Source organism: Apteryx mantelli, chromosome 2 (assembly GCF_036417845.1).
Source record: "Apteryx mantelli isolate bAptMan1 chromosome 2, bAptMan1.hap1, whole genome shotgun sequence".
Classification (NCBI taxonomy): Eukaryota; Metazoa; Chordata; class Aves; order Apterygiformes; family Apterygidae; genus Apteryx; species Apteryx mantelli.
In genome coordinates this window covers 105,672,043-105,690,881 of record NC_089979.1, presented here as the reverse complement: position 1 = coordinate 105,690,881, position 18,839 = coordinate 105,672,043, and the positions used below count along the sequence as shown (strand labels likewise).

The 18,839-nt window shown below is 40.4% G+C and overlaps 1 protein-coding gene across 1 annotated transcript in view; it reads right to left on the bottom strand.

Moving 5' to 3' along the window:
• Nucleotides 1–4,679, bottom strand: part of TNS3 (tensin 3) — a 332,367-nt gene extending 327,688 nt beyond the window's left edge. The window contains exon 1 of the mRNA XM_067291189.1: nt 4,634–4,679. Within this exon, the coding sequence (XP_067147290.1) occupies nt 4,634–4,645 (12 nt within the window). The 5' untranslated portion in view covers nt 4,646–4,679. The remainder of the gene's footprint in view (nt 1–4,633) is intronic.
• Between the last annotated feature and the right edge of the window lie 14,160 nt (nt 4,680–18,839).

Genomic DNA, 18,839 nt, shown 5'->3' with positions numbered 1-18,839 from the left:
GAAAGAGAGGACATTTTTAAGGGAGAAAAAAAAAAGAAAAAAAAAAAGACAGGCCAAGACAGACCTGTTTTCATGTAGTATCCTTAAGCTGCCAAACGGCCTCCAGCATGGTCAGTATCATGGGATGGGGCACAGGCACAGCGTTGCTGAGAGAAGCCTGTGCAAGTGGCACAGAAAACTGAGTATCAGCGCAGATAGCCGAATATCTCTTAGCACCATCCGTGCCAGGACAGAGCGTGTCCTGAGCAGGAAGGGGGTGTTATTCCAAAGGCAGAGAGACTCAGCTGGCCAGCTCACATCACACGTTTGAATGCTCCCAGGCCCAAAATTTTGCAACGAAAGTCAGACTTGGGATGGTGGGAGGAACATAATAATGCAGACAAAAAAGCCACAGTTTCATTACCAGATAAGAGATGTGTGGTTTTAAACCTCGCCTTCGCTTCAGTCCCCAGGATGGAGAAATAAAGGTCATTTTGACATAGTGTCAAAAGGAAGTGCCACACGAAATGCGGTGTGATGCACAGAGGGCATAACAGACATTTCTGGATGAAATTACCCTCATGACGGGACAATCTGAAAGCAATCAATCAAACCTGTGAAACCAAAGCAAATCTCGAAAGGAAAGCAATAGAAGAAAGCAGAAAACTATTCACCTCTAAAAATAAACACGCAGATCAAGCTGCAGCACGACTCATTAGCAATAAGCTGCCCAGCCAACTGCCAGGGTGAGGAGGATCGCAGATGTGCCTGTCGCACACTGAGACCGAGGCCGTTTTGCTCCATGCAACACCCAGGCCCAGCTCAGCTCCCAAACTTGCCTTCCCCCACTGGTTATCCTAACGCGCTGCTCTCCTCCAGCAAATCAGCTGTGGGGCTCTGTTCCACTCACTTAAACCTCTGTGCAAGTTGAAATATTTTGTGTCCTTTCGAAAGGAAAAATACCATGATATAGTCTAATAGGACTCCATGGTAACCTATTCCTGGTTGTATTGTGGGGGCTGCCGGGGGCCTCCCCCAGGGAGCATGGTTCCATTGTGTGGGGCTCCATATAAACACATTAGCGAGACTGCCCCGCTCTGAGGAGTCGCTGAGCCCCACCGCCTCTCCCAGGAGTTATGGCTACAGCTCCGGCCTGGAATTTCTCTCTTCCCTTCGCCTGCTGATGTCAGACACGCTTTAAAGAAAAGCTGCTGCATAATAAAAAAAAAGTCATTTCAAGCAAGCTATGATACTGCAAAGAAAACTAGGTCTCTGCTGCTCTCAGCCTGTGAAATACTTATACTTGTTTTCAAACTTGTGTGTCCCATTGATGCATCTTTCCAGCACAGAGTTTGTATTAACTACTAGCTATTTATAAATTTGGTAGAGGGCAATTGCAGCATAAAGATATTAAATACTCCTTAAAGAGGACAGATAACGGGCTCACAAGTACAAAAAAATCATTGCTCTTGACAGTGTTACAGTGCAGACTGGTTTGCAGGAATAGCTCATTCTCAGAATGAGGTGTAGGCTGTTATGAACAATTTTTGGTCTTTGTTTTTTTAATATGTATGTTGATTTAATTAAGGTTAAAAAAAAATGTATGTTTCATTAACAAAAAACAAAGTAGCTGGCATACCTCAGTCTTTACAAGATTATTTTTGCCCCCTTTTTCATGAGGTAATCTGCAGCACAGTGCCCTTACCTGCAAGCAAATAATTACTAGTGCATGAAGTATCATCTTCAATACACTCTAGGAACAACTTTCACAGGAAATCTTTCACAGAACTGAATATTATTCTCAGCTGTATTGTTAACTGGAAGGAAACTGAGGCAGCTACATGTTAGTTCATATGTATCTCATAGGGTCCAAGGTCATAACTGGACTCTTACATCACTTCCATAATACAAATAAAGTTGCCTTTACATGCTAATACACATTCCCATGGTATCTGTACTAGTTTTATTCTAACCATAAAAGAGCTGGTTAAATATATAGCTCACGAAAAGAGGAAAAGTTAAGTTTCAGTCTGGACTGCAAATTGGAAGTTCTTTGCCTTTGGGTGATTCAGGCTCCCAACTAAGCAAGGTAGTACCATGTAGGCAAAGAAGAAGGAAAAAAAAACAACAAAAAAAAACTTTTTTGTGAGCAACCACTTTCTAGTGTAAAGACCATGGAAAACGTTGGTTTTCCCACAGAGAAGAGAATCTTTTTTCACACTTATGGAGAGAAACTGATTCAGAGGGAGATTTCTGTATACTAGTACTGGTCTCCGTGGAAACCGCACATGGTCATCTCCAAATTTTGGAGTATCCACAGCTAGGCTTGTCTTTTCAGGTCATCTATTTCAATATTTTATCCGATTACAGTATTTCTGGTCTTCAGTTTTCAAACACTACAGCTCAAGTCCCTCACACATCAGGAAATTAGTTAGAAAGTCACAGTACTTTTAGCAACAAACCCCCTTATCTTTACCTCCTGTTGGTAAGCTTGAAACATTCCTATTGTAGCTATAAGGATTGAGATTGTTTCTCCCCTCCTCCCTTCCCCTGCAGCAGAAGCAGTTCATGTTTTCAGCTAACCACAGGACTCCAGGAGCTGGGGTTTAACCCCCAGCAGCTGCCTGCAGCCCTGTAACCCTCCTTCACAAGAGACCCCAGGGGCAAAAGCTGCTAGTTCCCATCTCTCTTTTTACATGAGAAAAAGACTCATTTTAAAAAGAGGAAGGGAAAGAAGATTGTTTCAGAATGTTTCCATCCCCAACAGAACTCACAAAAATCTGCCTCCCCCACCCCCAACTTCTGAAAACACCAAACAAACACAGAAACTGTGCCAGAACGGAGGAGAGTGCCAAGCTCACTGTGCGCCCCAGTTCAGCAGAAGTGACAAGTTCAGCACAGCACCGGGACCTTGACATTTAAAGTATGTCACTCCCTATTTTCTGTGCAACGTGACCGAAGCTGGGCCAATTAGCCATTATTCTGTGCTAGGTGGCCATTTCTTATGCAGACTTATTGAATTTCGACATGCTTCCAGCAGCAAATAGCCTACCCAGCCTGCGCGTAGCGATGGTCAGCAAAGGAGCTGAGCCTGTTAGCAAGTACTTTAATAATTATCAGACCCCAGAAGTGGACGCTTCTCCCTCCCGCTGCCTTCTGCTGAGCAGCCCCACTGGCTTCCCGAGTTTCCCCGTGCTGCACCTGGACCGGGGCACTGGGGGAAGATGGATGTCATCTGCTGGGCGCCCCATCCATCTCAACGGGAAAAACAGTTTCAGGAAATGAAAAATCTAGGAGACAAACACCTGCAAGGGCAGCTGAACTATTCAGGTATTTTTAAGGGTTCTATGGGAAAAGTAAACAGAGTCAGCCCAGCTTTGCTCTGCCAATAGGTTAGCATCCCTCACTCTTTATTTTTCCAACCCCTTAGTGCATGTACTCAAACCTTCACAAAAAAGGACCTGTTTCAACTGCCAGCTCTGTTGCAGGGCAGTGCAATGCTTTTGCAACAGCCACTGTGCAGGATCAATGGTTTCCCTGTTTGAGTTTCTCCAAAGCCTTGCTCATATGTAAACACAGTCAGGCACTTACCCTGCCATTGCCACAACATTGGTGAGCTGCTGTGGAGGAGGCTCCTGGCAACTCCGCCACAGCCAGCGTGGCTCTAGGGTACTGAGAAGTGAAAACACAATGAAACATTTTTGCTGCTAACTGCAACCATGCCTGCCATGCAGCTGGCTGAGTAAGAAAATGAGATTATTCTGGAGCTCTGTTTCAAAGCAAAGCCTGCTTTTTTAAACCTACCAGGCCAAAATCATCCCTGCTTTTACATATTGACCTGGAGTTAATTCAGTAACTTTGGTAACATTGACTGAAATGAAGTTGCAGCACAGCTGAGCACAAGATATGATAAAATAAAGTAAAGCCACTAATTTTGAGTGAAACAAAGGCCCTGATTTCAAAGGGAGGGAAAGTTTGTGAGCGGGGAAACGCTGGCTCTCGGTGGTTCTTTGTTTCAGGGCCCCAGCAGAGTCCTGCAACCTCGCCTGCCGCGCTAGTCACTCAGCACAGCCACCTGGGTCACGTCTGTCCGGCTCCTCGCCAGCCGTCACTAAGCCGGGACAGATGAGGATGACAACGGCCAGACCTTTCCCGGGCAGATCTCCCACCACGTCGCCCCTGTTTTGAGAGCTGAATGGTGACGATGGGCTGTGTACATGGGGTGCTTTCCCGCAAAGCGAACATCCTGCCCTGTCACTTCCACCCGACACTGCAGTTTGCAAAGCCTTTCTGGAGGCGCAGAACAAACAGCGCGATTCGGGTGTTTAGAACAAACAGGCAGTAAGGAAAGGGAAGGATGTTATTCCAGGGACAATCTGCTGCCAGTCCAACAGCACCTGTATTAACCCCCAAAGCTTTTCAGGGAAAGCTGTTCATTGTGCGCTCTGTATGCCTACTAACTTTACCTCCACAGGCACTCACATAAAAAAAAAAAAAAAAAATGCACTTGCTATATTTCAGCTTAGCTGTCTCAGTCTTAGATGCTCCCTGCTAGGTCTGCCATAGCTCATCCCATAGCTCTGCCATTGCATGATGGTGATATAGGTTTACGGCCGCCCAGGGCTTTGCAGCACAGTGCAAGGAGCGTTCTTACCTGAGCAAGCATCTCTGGAGTCCTCCTGCTTTGCTTTCTATCAGAATTGCTCTGCTGATGTCAGATCTCATTGCTCCTAACTAGAAAAGGCAGCATAGGAAAGAAGAGAGAGCACACAGCTTTACCAAAGCAAATAGCTTATTGAGGAGGAATGAAAAAAAAATATATATATATATATTTGCACTTACATTAGTTAGAGTTTAAAAAGAAAACAATAACAAGCAATATCAGCTTCTGTGCTTTGAAGCATATAGTGACCATCAGGTACTGGCAAAAGCCTTCTTTGCTAGCAGCTTGTTATTTTATATCTGAGCAGAGTGACTGGAGAGCAAGTGATTCACTTTGAGGAGATCACCTCCTATGGAAACCTTCAGCATAGGCCGCAGCTGAGGAGAAGTAATTAGCTGAGGCAGGTGAGTGTTATTCCCCTTCCTTACACATAGTAAGAGCATTCATAAGGACTACCTTCCCTCAAAAAATAAAAACCCAGGTGTTTATGAATTTTGCTTTTTTTTTTTTCTTTCTTGAGAATATAAAAAAGGGACATTATAAATCCTTTTGCTATACTAGATCCTCTGGCATTTTCATGCAGATAGTGTGCTGTCACTTCTGTGCAGCCACACGAAGGGCTTCAAAGGGTATCATTAGAGCATGTCATCTGAAGAGGGGACCACATGTTCAGAGATGGTGAATATGTCACCTCTGAGTAAAGTAAAGGACTCTGAGTAAAATAAAGACTTTGAAAATGCTTCACCAGCAGCCTGAGGTCTCCTGCCTTACCTTCCCTACAGGCAACCAGAGAATTAAATAGGTATTTATTTTTATGTTTGAGATTTTATTCATTTCTTCACTTTTTTTCCCCCTTCTCCCTTTTCCATCCCTTCTCTCTCTCTCACACACATTCTTTGACTCAGCTCTTCTTTTCCTCTTTTTTGCCAACCATAGTTTTAGCTGTGGGAAAGCAAGAATGATAAAGTGAATGTTACTTTAATTTCGGGGATGTAAGACTGACAATTACCTTTATCTTACCAGTTGATGAACTCTCCCCTCCAGTGGTGACAGCTTCATGTTCCTTGAGAATCAGAGCTGCAGAAAGAGACAGTTATTCCCAGGAGATTTATGGGAATGTCCAGGCTGAGTCGCCTGGAGGCTCTGGGAAATTGTAGTCCCCAGTGAAATCCAGCTTTGCACGCAGAGCCAATCTTATCAGCTAAAGGAGGTGCCAGCTGCATTTGGGAAAGTGATGTACGAAGCCATTCATGCCTAACTGAAGTACTTTATTTTAAGATACAAGCATTCATATGAAGATGAACTGCAGTAATCCAGCCTGGAGGTCCCACAAAGATCTGATTATTGCGTTCTAAGCTGCATCTTTTGAGCTTCCAGGAAAAGCCAAAGATTCAAACATGGTCTGCAACTTTGGACCAAGATGAAGAATGAACAGGGGACAGATACCCCTGAGGAGGCCTCAGTGTGCACTGCCTTCAGTTATGTATCAGCTGGAGCAGTGTAACCCCCCTCCAGGGCAGGAAAGGAACCCACAATTTGGTGGCTTGGGTGCTGGGGAGAAGCACTATTTCTCTGCTGTTATCACTGAATAAAGACAAGGATATAAAATGAAACATAGCTTCACTATTTCCTGCCAGCATGTGGATCTTTTGCTAGCTTTTCCTTACTCTCTCTCTGGTATGATTAATGGACATAATAAAAGCTCAGGATTTTCCATCATTGCCTGTCTTGGAAAACTAGCCACTTCATCCCAGACTATAAAGAAGACTGAAACCAATGCATTTGAAAGCAGTATTATCAGACTTCCTTTCATGATGGGTTACCAGCTTTAGTATTTCTCTTCTGCACTTCAGAGAACTTCAAAGTAGTTATTTACAAAGCCTTTCACATTTTGATTTGTTGGCTCAAATTCAGACCACAATATAAAACACAAGATATTACTATTAGAGTTGTATCATTTCAGATAGTGTCATGTACCAGAGGTAGACAGAAACTGTTGCCAAACAGAATTGTTGAATTACTATGTGGTAGGTCTATGTGGTAGGCATTACAGAGGCAGCAGAGGCAGGGGACCCTCCACCTGACTTCCCACTAGCCGACTGGATCACTGTTTGCAGGATAAGATACTGGGCTGAATCCTTTTCTGATTAGTCCAGTCTTAGGCTCTGAAGCCTGGGTTGCTTTGGTTTTATTTTCACTGAGCTCAACCATTGTCCATCTTTTCCATGTTCATTGAATTGAGGGACAAAAAAGGTATGGCAGACTCATTGTCTTTACTAGTTCATCCCATGGTTGCTGTCTACCCACCAGGCTTGAGGGAAAAAATTGCTTTTAGTTCCCTGGAGGAAGCTTCAAGAGACCATGACTACATATGTTAGAGTGTGGTCGTGCCACAGTATATACCATTAGGTGCCTGCACAAGTGCAAGTGTGCTCTGAAGCTATCTGAGGGACTCTAAATAAGTACCACCATTTACGGCATATAGTTTGGTAGTGACTCAGGAATCATTATTCCTGCACTAGTCTGTTTTAACCCATTCTCCTTAATTCCACACTCTTTCTATCAGGGCCACTGGGGAAAAAACAATAGCATCTGAGCACCAGCCAAACACATAATAACAAAATCTAATTTAAAAAAATCACCCATACTGTTTGTCAGACTGCACAGCATCACTGACCTCAGCATAAAATAGTCTTTCCTCTACCCCGGCCTGGTTTGATTGTACTTAAATGTCCCTTTGTTTCCCAGGAAGTCCTGCCCACCAACTTGAAAAATCATAGAAAATAGGGCTGGAGGGAGCTTCAGGAGTTTTCCCAGTCTATCTCCAAACCTCAAAACATGTCACTACACCTACGTCATTTTAGAGAAAGGATTACCTAAGCAGTTCTTGAAATCCCCAAGCAATGGAAGTTTCACAGCTGTCCTAGGCAATCTATTGCAATGCTTTGTCACCCTCACCATTACAAAGTATGTTTCCTAATGTCACAGCTGTGACTCCCAGGTACAATATCAAGAAATAAATAAATGGGAAATGATTACCAAGCATGCACTGAAGAGAAAATGAACACTTACATGTATCACTATCTGTCTCGTAAATATATCCCCTTGTAGGGCACCATCTTTAGAGAGACTAGCAGATGAATTTGATCTAGCTATACTTTCAAACTATGTTTGAAGTAGTTGAAGGTGTCAGTTATTCAGTGCTTCGACAGGCAAATTCTTCATGAGAAATCAGGGGTTTGATGCATCTTGACCTAATACATTTCTAAACCATCTCCATCAACACGTATGCAGTGAGAGAACCACTTTCCAGGTAAGCCATCGCATCTCTTTGCATTCTGGGAAATGCATCTCAGAACTGCTCAGTTATTAACATGCCACTGTGTGTATTAGGCATTTTCAAAGGTAAGGCATATCTAATGTTTTGGCCACAAGCATCAAAGTTTAAACATCAGTTTTCCTTGCAACTCTAAAAAGATGGATTTAATTATGAGGGCAGGAACATGGGCATTAACCTTGAGAATTATAAAAGGCAAGCAAGAGCTTAATTAATTATGACATCATGGCATGAAAGGTCATGTAAAATTATAGCACTGCCAAGACTATGGTGCCCTTGGGATTGGTTCACCAGATGTGGAAACCAGACAGCAATGGAAGAAGATTGTTGACATCTGAGAAGTTGAGACACTGTTAGCTTCAGCTCTGCATGCTGCTGGAAGAACAAAAGAACAAGGAGAGCAGCCCGGGGCATTAGATTAAGCAAGAAGGGGTGGCAGATTTGGTTTTGTAGTCACCATTCTTCTCGTGCATTGCAGGAAAACACTAAAGATGAACAGCTGCAGCTACTCAAGGAGTGAATCTGTCTCTGCACAGGCCCCTTCTGTGACTGTGTTAATGCAAATATTTGGAAAGGGAAAAAAGCCTAGCTGAAATAACTTATATTTCAATTCATGTGTTGTGTTACAGGGAATTTCCTATGCCAGCTTACACAATAAATAATTAAACTCATAATTTAAAAAGAATCTAGACTATAACTTCATTAAAAAAAAAAAAAAAAAACCTTCCTTTCAGTTTGTTCTTATCCCATTTTATTATCTGCTTACTCTTTGCTGCAAGAAGAACACAGAATGATGTGTTGAGGTACCAGGTGGGGAGACTATCTCTCATTTAGTTTTCAAGAGGCAATTGTGACAACAGGTAACTTTGGCCAGATAATAGCTAGTCTAAGCTAGTCATATAGACTCCCTGTACAGTCAGTAAACAGATTCATCCACCTTTAGGAGATAAATGATTTCATCCTAACAAAAGTGAAATGGATTGCCTTCTGGAGGTAGATATCTTTCCCATTGCCACTATAGAAAATATTACCACCTGAAGAAGTTAACTAACTGAGAATGGACACCTAATCTCTGGATGATGAGATGTATCGCACTGATAGACTATAAGACTGGCTGAAAATTGGAAATTCTTCAAAGTTACTAAAGTAAAAATGACAGCTTAATGTTTTTCAGAATTTTTTTCTGTTTTTTGGTAAACAAATACAAAAGACATGATTAAATTTAGTATCTGCTAGAAAGGTCCAAGTTTTGACACAATTAAATGAATTTTTTCAAGTGATCATTTTGTCCTACAGAAACACAAAGGACAGGAGGACAAATCATGAAACTGAAAAAAAATGTTGCTTTCAATTTCACTGCATTTGAAGTAAAATGGAAAAGAAATGCTTTGAAATTAAAATAAATCAAAATGTTTCATTTGAATCATAAAAAGACTTAGACTAATAAAAGTGACTTTTTAATAAAAAAAAAAATCAGTCTGTGCTTGTCACTGGCACAGAAAAACATCCTTTGGTCTGAGTCCTCTGGAAAGAGAAAGACTATGCCATTTTTCCATTCTCGCATTTGATTTAAAATCACTCCTCAATAACCTAGTGACCCTTTTCTATTTTAGGAGCAGAAGCGCTCTTCCTTTTCTGTGGTTTTACTGAAATCATATCTGGGACAGTGAAATCCAAAAAGTCTGTGTGCATGTGCGCACAAGTGCAGCGGTCATTGAGAGCTCAGCCTTGCGGGATGAAAATAGGTGAGTATTTTGTTGTTATTACATGCTACGTGCAGAAAGATTACTGCCATAAGATAGTCACTGGCAGATCTGGATTTTATATACATGCATCTCCTAAAATAATTTAAAAAAGACTATTTTCCTCACTGTTTAAATCCATACTCAGTAATTGCACTAATTTGCACAAAGAACCTATGTAATATTTACTTTTGCTGTGACTGTATTTCATCATCTTTCTCTGTAAAGTAAGTACTTTCCACAGTTACACAATCCTAAAGAGTAAAATGCCTCAATGCGCTATATATGGAATAATTTTTCCCCACTGCCAGATACCAGATGTTACTGCTACTTGGAAAGACCTAAAAGGATAATTTATTGTTTCAACTAATATTATAGTTTGTCACATACTTAATGTACATTCACATGGATAACTTGCAGCCCTTTAAAATATCATTCCTTGGAGATAAGTGGTCACATAACCTGTTGCAGCTGTGAGGCTCTGCTGGTGGAGGTGGCTGCAGGTGGAGAAGTGTCACCGGCAGAGGGGTGGGGAAGTTGGGTGCAAAGCAGAATTGGGAACAGGGGAATTGGTGGATTTACAGAGGCCCGAAGACCAGGAGGTGAGGGTGTTTGCTTTTAAAATGCAGGTTATAGCCATGAAAACACAGCAGTTACTCAGGTGACACAAGCGGAAGATATCTGTGTTCAGAAACTTAATTCTCCGTTTCAGGCTTTGTCACCTCTCGACTCCTTTCTCTGTTGTATAATCGTTAAGCCTATTTCTCAGACTTTTCCAGTCAGTCCTGAATAAGTTTCAATTCCTTTGTAAAACAAAACAAGCACTTGTTAATACAGTCAGATAATTACCTCTTCACATTAAGAGCTCTTTCATCCCATATTATACCAAATACAGCTGTCACTATCTCCCTTTGAAATATTATGTTCATTATATTGCCGTAGTCTAACACCATGACTTAAATATCAAGATTGCTGATACTTCAAATTGTAATTTATGAGTTGTCTTTAAATTTTACCAAGATTTAATGTTTTGAGATTTTTTTTTTTTATTTTGTATCTGCTCAGGCTAAACTTTTCTGAAAAATTTCTGCCATTTTGGAGAATAAGATGGGGGGGGGGATTCTCCCACTTTTTTCCCCTATTAATGAGTACCTTTTCTGTCAAGTTTTCAGTGCCCCCCCCCGACTGTAGCAACATTGAAGGTAGGAAAGTAATGATGTAGAGGAGCGCATGAAGAGGAAAGATCATATAATTATATAGATACTTTGAAGAATTACATTCTGTTTCTGCCTCTGCCAAAGGATCTGTAGGAGCCAAAGTCATGTAAATCAAACTTTTCTTACGTGGTCACCAATTAATTGTGCTCTTTATTTGCTGAGTACCTAACTTAAGAGATTTCTGAATTTTAGATGTGGCAAAATTCTCAGACTATTAAACTCTCTGGAAGATGCACTTTGAATATAGGAATTTATATTACATATAAATTACACATTCCCCTGAAACATCAAGTCCTCAGTGTTCCTAACTGGGTACCCAAAATAAAAGGGTTACCTGTAACTTACATTAATTTCTCCATGACTTTCTCTTGTATCTGTAAAAAAGCTAAGGCAAAAACAAAATAATCAAGTTTTACAAATGGTAGAGCTGACTGCTTAAAAGAAGCAAGCTGGTGAACTAATTCAAGCCCTGCGCTGAAGGATTACTGCCGTGCAGTAAACACAGCAGGGATCTAGACGCTGTACAAGGGAGGCCAGAGAAGTACTTCACTGCTGCTCCCCGAGAGAGCAGATCCCAACCACACGCTGGCAGGCTCCCAAGGAAAACAGTAGCACCCAGTGATATATTTAATTGACTGTATCACAGTACACATGCACAAATATCCAGATCAGGTTTAGTACCTCTTAAGTCCAAGAGTTTAATTAGTCTAATTAAGGGAAATCAGTCTAATTTCCTAATTTACATGGTCTGGATTTTGTAACCTTAATAACCATCTTGTAACCTAATTTTGGGCATGTATTTAGCATCTATGTAGAGAAAAGCCACACACATAAGTACTAATTTATGTTAAAACTAGGGACCTTATAAATACTTAGTCTAGTCAGAATAGATGAAGAGAGAAGGGTATTAAAATATATTGTTCTGTAACAGGAGAGTTCATTTTCATAACTAATTGTCCTTCATAAATTTTGCTTTCAAATTCACAGTTCACAGGAACTCAAAGAAAAACTCCCCCAAATCTCTCCAGAGTTTCAACGCATTTCTGGCCAAACCATTATACAGCCCAGGCTGATCTGTTTTACTTGAGGAGTTCACAGGTACAAAAAAGCCCTTTCAGATATCACCAGATGAGATTTCAAGTTTGTTTTGGGATACTGAACTAGGTGTATGTTTGTGTTGCCTGGAGAAAGTTACATTTACTTTTCTGAAACTGCTAACTGGGAAAATAATACAGTGAATTGGCAGGAACAATATTTGACTGGAAAACAAAACAGAAATGCCATTATCATGGAAAATTTCTTCAAGAGAAGGGCATAAAACCACAGATGATGTATGCAGCAGGGGAAGAGTGAATAGCTTTTCTTCTTTCTCATGATGAATTGGTAACAACTCCAGCCAGAAATTTTGCTTTGTTATGTTCCATAGACTCTGAAGTTAAAAAGAAAAAAAAAAAAGAAAAGAAAAAAAAAAAAGCTTTTCCAACAAATGGCACCAGGTGATACAAATATGGAATACTTTCTACACTGATAGGTTTAAAGTGTTGCGGGAGTTGCATTGCCTCTATCTTAGTGTGGTCAAAAGTCCTCTATTAGAGCATTAATAATCCTAATTGCTTCATCTGGTTAAATTAAGGGCTCACTGGATATGATGATCTTGTGCAACAGAGGTGAGGAAGGGGGTATTCAAAAAGGCATCCCTGGTTTCCATGGTTTCCTCAGCCAGGTAGAGTACAATTTCTAGCCATCTGGGTTTTAACTAACCTTTGTGGACCACTGGACAAGTTTATCTTAGACCCCCTGCTTCCCAAGCAGAAAAGAATTTCTCTACTGGTTTCCTTTCAGAGACCAGTCAGCCTGAATTGCCTTCAGAAAAACAAACTTCAAATGTTTCTTAGGATGGAAGTTTTGTTAGTGGTGGTTCCTTGTTCTGCAACAGTTGTTGCAACAGTTTGACAAATATTTGGTGTCAAATCCAAAGCACATAGCAAATTAATTGTTCACACTTTTTTTTTTTTTATGAAGCTTCCAACCCTTGTTAAAAAAAAAAAAAAAGGTAACTACAGGCACAATTTCTTTTAAAAACATAAATCCCTCACACTTTCCACATTCCTTTGAGTTGCTGAGGGAGAGGGGAAGGTAAGCTGCCAAGGTATGCAAAAATTAGTACCACGTGAAGCCATGGGGATGCAGTAGAAATACCCCCCACTGTCATTAGTAACAGCATGCTTTACCTTGAACAAAGACGATGGTAATTCTGGCAAAACTGCATTGGGGAATTGACTTACATTTGATTTGGCTGAGTTATGGCTGACTGAAAAGAAAAAAAATTCAAAGCACTCCTCAAATGTGTTATACTTCCTGTTCAGAAATAACTAGGAAATTAAGAAAATAGGAGCAACTGAATTCTTTACTGAAAAGCACCAATGATTTGACAACTGATTCCAAACACAATGACAGATTTTTCAGTGGGCTGAGAGTTTCGTGTTCTAAACTAATATTTTAATGAATAAAGCACTAAACTTTCCTATATCTGTAAATATAATTCAGAATCACAATGATTCTAGACTTTGAGTGCTTTTAGGATTTTCACTAACCCCTTTAAAGGAAAATCCAAGTTGCAGATTCAGTGGAGGTATACTTTCTTTTTATTTATATATTAACACCCTCGAAGGAGACAGTTATTGGTAGAAGTTAATTCTCACAGGTGCTTTTGATACTATCAGAATATATAATAACAATGATGAAGTTAATAATTTAAGTTTTATAATAATTAAAATTTGCTTTAGCCAAGTCTTGATTTCAAACTTCCCAAACAATAGAGAGTTTCAAAATAAGATACTGGTCTGAGGATTCACAGAAGTGTAGGGTCCTAAATGTTTCTCAGACAGGTCCAATGGGTGTAGTAAAACTGTAAAGAAGTCCATTGAGACCAGAAGTAATGTACAAGACCAACAACAGCCAATACTGCCTGACTAATTCCAATGTTCTAACCTCACCTTGTCTTCTGGATAAATAACTGTGAAGTTTCTAGAGCAAGATGTTTTGAGAGATGGCTTTAAACACTACAGTTAGGACTTTGCAAAAACGTGGTATAGCTGGCATGTCAAAAACTCACAGCACAGGAAGAAGCCATCTGTTAACCCCAACATTTTGGAAACAATTTCCCTCTCTTTCAGGTCAGAAGCTTGGCTACAGGATTGGGCACAGAGGCAACTTTCTCTGAGGGCGCTGCACTGTTGGGCTCGCAGTGCACAGAGGAGCCCCCAGGAACGCCCTGCTCTGGACTGTGGAGTGGTGCCTGAGCCCACATCTACGTCAACAGACAGTGCAGACAAGCAGGAGCGGATCTGGACAGCAGAAGAGCTGATGGTGAGAATTGGACATCCTCACCATACACATTTTATTGTGTTGCATTTGGGGGAGGGGCATTCTCCACTTTTGGACTAGCTCCACAGGGGTCCCAAAGACCAAATGTCCATTTGTGGTTGAAGCACATCTCTTCCTACCTGGTTTCATCCAAAAGAAATCCAGTTCACGTGCTCTGAGACCAGTCCACAATGTAAACCAAGGTGCTCTAAGAGCAGGCAACCAGGAGATTTACATCAACCTCCTGATCCAAACAAAAGCATTAATTTTTCCCTGGAATTACAGGTGTTCAGAGCATCACAGAACTCCCTTGGCATTTTAGAAGGTCACTTGTCGTAATTGTAGTAATAACTTCTGGACAGGGTTTTTTGAAGACAGGAATGATTTCCCAACCATTAACTATTAGCCAAAAAGTTAATAATGCTCCTTCATAAATATCAGTATATTTTTGTAGGGACTTTTCTATACTACCAAAATAAACATGATGCATAGATTTACATTTTGCTTGTCTATGTAGTGAAACAAATGATCCATCATTCAATCCCATTTAACTACAACGGAGCAGTGCACTGCTGGCTGATGCTTTGTAGCACTAAGAGTGAGTTTTATGAAACCAATTTGTGTGTACCTAGTACATATGCTAAAACATAAAACCTGTAGCACTGCAGGCTGTGGGTAAAAAGCTGTCAGCTGGGTGCAAAGCCAGGAAAAAAGTCCCTTGAAAAATAGGGCATAGGCTCCCTCATTACCACTAGAGGTCAAGACCTGAGTTTTACATCTCATTTAGAAGATGACATCTTTAGCACCAGCCTCAGATATTGGTACAAATCAAGCTCAGCAGAAGGTCACATACTGAAAGCATCAAAATCACCTCCTGTGGCACCTTAAATTTTCCTTGGAAGTCTCCCAACCAGTCACAGAGGAGGTTTAACATTGCTTGGGATATGAGATCATTACAGCCCAAGCTGGTGTGGCAGCAGACTATAATAGTGATGTTTCTGAGAAGGCAGATGGATTCGGGGAGGTGAGACACATAATCCAAGTAAGACAGTGATAAAGGAGCTTGTTCTTTTTCTTAATAAGAAGCACAGAATTTCCTGTTCTAAAGTGAATTAGTAAAGAGATTTCCGTCTGGGAGATGGTGCCATGCTTTATCCATGTTATTCTAGCTACAATCAAATCAAATGTTTGAAATTAGAAACTTGTCTGAAGACTATCTGCAAAGAGAATTATGCTTTCTATTTGCAACAGGACATGGTGTTGTTCAGGGTACAGTGTATTGCAATACTGCTTCTGGCTATTTGAATGTTTTAGCTACCGTCATGTGTAGATGGTTGCTATTTTTCCTACCAGACAGACTAGAAACAGGTGGTGCTGCTAAACATTTTAAAATACTTTCTCCTAATGTGTTTAAAATCTGTTCTACTTGTCTCCACCTTACTGAATCATTATCTGACACCAAGAGCCACAAAAATGTCTCTGCATCTCTGGACAGCATTCCTCCTGCCTACCCTCATTTCTCCAGTTCTTAGCCTGTAAATGGCTAATATCTACTTCAAAGGATGGTTTCTAACATTTCAGTATATTACCACTCACATCCTGATAAACAGGAATATGGAGCATAAAAACTGCTATCGTCCCTGACATTAGTAAACATCCTGTGGATGGTCTCTGTGGGAAGGGCACAGGCACATGCCGTTTAGTAATTAGTCCATCTGGAGAGAGGTTAAGCCACAAGAGCAAGATAGCTGGGAAAGTTTGCCCTTACCATCGCTTGTTCTGCGGGAGGAAATAGTGGCTGCCTTCTCTCATTAGTGCCAGGAAGAAGCAGACTTTCAGACTCCAAAACTAGCAATGTCAGCCTCCTATCACAAGGACAAAATCAAATACCAAGGAGCAGTCTATATAAAGGATTTCAAGTGTTGTGGTCTAAACGACACCGCAGTTGTAGGCGGGTGTAAATCAGATGGGCACCAGCCGATCTTCGAGGACTCTACAAACAAGATTTGGCATACAAATGGCCAAGTTGTTGGTAACTGCAGTGTGTCTTGAAAGGGGGGATATGCCATCTAATCCATGTCTTTTGCACTTATTTTTTTTTTTACCTTTGTAAGGGGAGATATTATTACACTGTTATAAAAGAAATTAGGTGTTTCTGAAAGACTCCCCAGTAAAAGAAAAAAAATCTTTTTAATCAACTGAAAAAAGTAAATTTGATGCCTATTCTATTTTATTTCAGACTCTGCAATCCGTCTGTAAGAGGGATGGCATTTCTGTTTTATAAATTTATTCACAGAATAATTATAATCCATTTAACTGTCCATGGACTGGATGTGGCTTTCTCTGAATCTGGCAGCAAATCTAACAGACTCCATGAATTTGTGGAGTCTATTATTCAGTACGGACATTTTGTTCTCTTATCTATCTTCAGAGGGTGTTATAATTGTTTAAAAGTCCTTTGCAAAAGAGGGGATAATCTTTTAATCTGTGTACTTCACTCCCAAGCATCAGCTCCAGTGTGTGCCTAACTTTGGAAGCTGCAATCAATATTGGCATCTGGAGGGCTCATTCAGGCAGAAGCATTTGGGACATGGCAACAGCTTTGGTCTCTGGGTCACTGTCACAGGTCCTCAAGACAACAAAGCCTTGGGGTGTCGTCTTCAACATCATTCTGACTTCAAACAAAAGCCAGTAGGTCAAGACTGTCATGGTGACAAGCAACATAAGGTGCCCCCATTTTTAGTTTCTTATTTAGGACAGCTTAAGAGAGATCTGTAGTCTTCCTTCACTCTGGGAATTCATTAAAAAATATTTTAACACAGTTAAGATGGTGCAAGTGAAAAGGTAGACAAATGATTAGTACTTTCACACAATCTGAGTCTATTCATGAATCTCAAAAGGGGCTGAGGATGTGGTACATGCCACTGAAGTCAGGGAGTTATTCACCAGTTACAGCTGGCTTTATATCAGCCCTTTACTGCATATCAAATATTTAAAACAAGACATTCAATCTCTTGAGAGGGTACCACTCATATGTCAAGCATATGACAGTGCTACACATAACAACTTTAACAACACCATTCCCACACTCATGTGGAAATGACAAGTGCCCCATGTTACTTCAAGCCTGAGATGCTGAAAGGAAAAGAGGTCTGCCTTGGAAGAAAAAAAAAAGAAAAAGAAAATTCTTTTTTCTCTGCAGATGGTCTGAGCAAATGGTGTATATCAGCTTCTCCGTAACAGAAACCAGATGCAGAAAGGCCATCCAGTCCTATAAGTTTCCCTCCAATTTAAGCTGTAGAAATTACATTAAAAGAAATTTCTGGAATTGTTTTGAAATGATGTAATGACCATCCAAACCCAGATTATAACTCTTTATTATTGTTATTCCTGCTAATGCAATCATTCTTGGGTGGCTGAGTGGATGCATCAGACACAATAAAAAAGAGTTGAAATAGCTATTTTCCTGAAATACTTCAGCAGCTGTTATAACTTTGGGCCTTTTGAACCAAAAGGATTAGAATTTAGAAAGAAATTAAACTAACTCTTAGGCATTGAACTATTTAATCTACAGACACAATCCATTTAGATCTTTGAAGAGAATCTGTACCTCTTTAGCAACACTTCTAGGGAATACAAATACATCTGCCTTGGGCAGGAACAGTCACTGAAAACCAACTACAACAATTTACAATTTTTCAATAAATTTATAATTTAATAGGGACAAATACAACAAAAATCTATTACCACATGCTGTAGTTTGCTTAAGAACAACACAAGTCTAAAACACTGTAGTATTTTCACCTTTCCTTAGGCGGGTATATAAGGAATACCTACAACTGTTTTCAATGTACCTCAGAACGTTATAGAAAACTGGTCTATAGGGGATCAAGCAACTCTGATCACCTACGCTCAGCTGTCTGCATTACTCAGGCCACAACATTTCACCTCATCATTGCTGCAGGATAAAGAATTAAAGCATCACACTGCGTAAGCCAACTCACTGGCTTTCTTCTCTTTCAGTATAAGTTCTCGGGCTCAGCGAGGCCCTCTAACGTGCACAATACATGTCCTGCTGCCTAAGAGAGAATGCGTGACACACCCCATAGCATTATACTGCTACCCATTTTAATACTCGTACATTGAATGCTAGAAGTACATAGGTCTTTTCCATAGGACCGACTGGAATTTCCCCCACAGTATATAAATTCTGATTTTCACAATATGACCTCTGATTTAGAATAAAGCCAAAATTCTGACATTGCCCGTGAACTGCAATTTCCTTTGAAAATATTTTTTAAATTCTATTCAAACATAAGATTTCACTATGGCTCTCTATTAATTATCTTTTCTATTAGTTTTATCACATTTTAACTATTTTTTCTAGAATTCATATTTATTTTTCAAAAAAGTTGGTGACTTATGCTATCATAGGTGTTGTACTTACTGTTCTGTCTGGTGATTGTTGCTTAGTTTGCTTGTAGGTGTGTTACCTGGTCATTTGTAATTAGTGTTTTCCTTGATTATTTAGCACT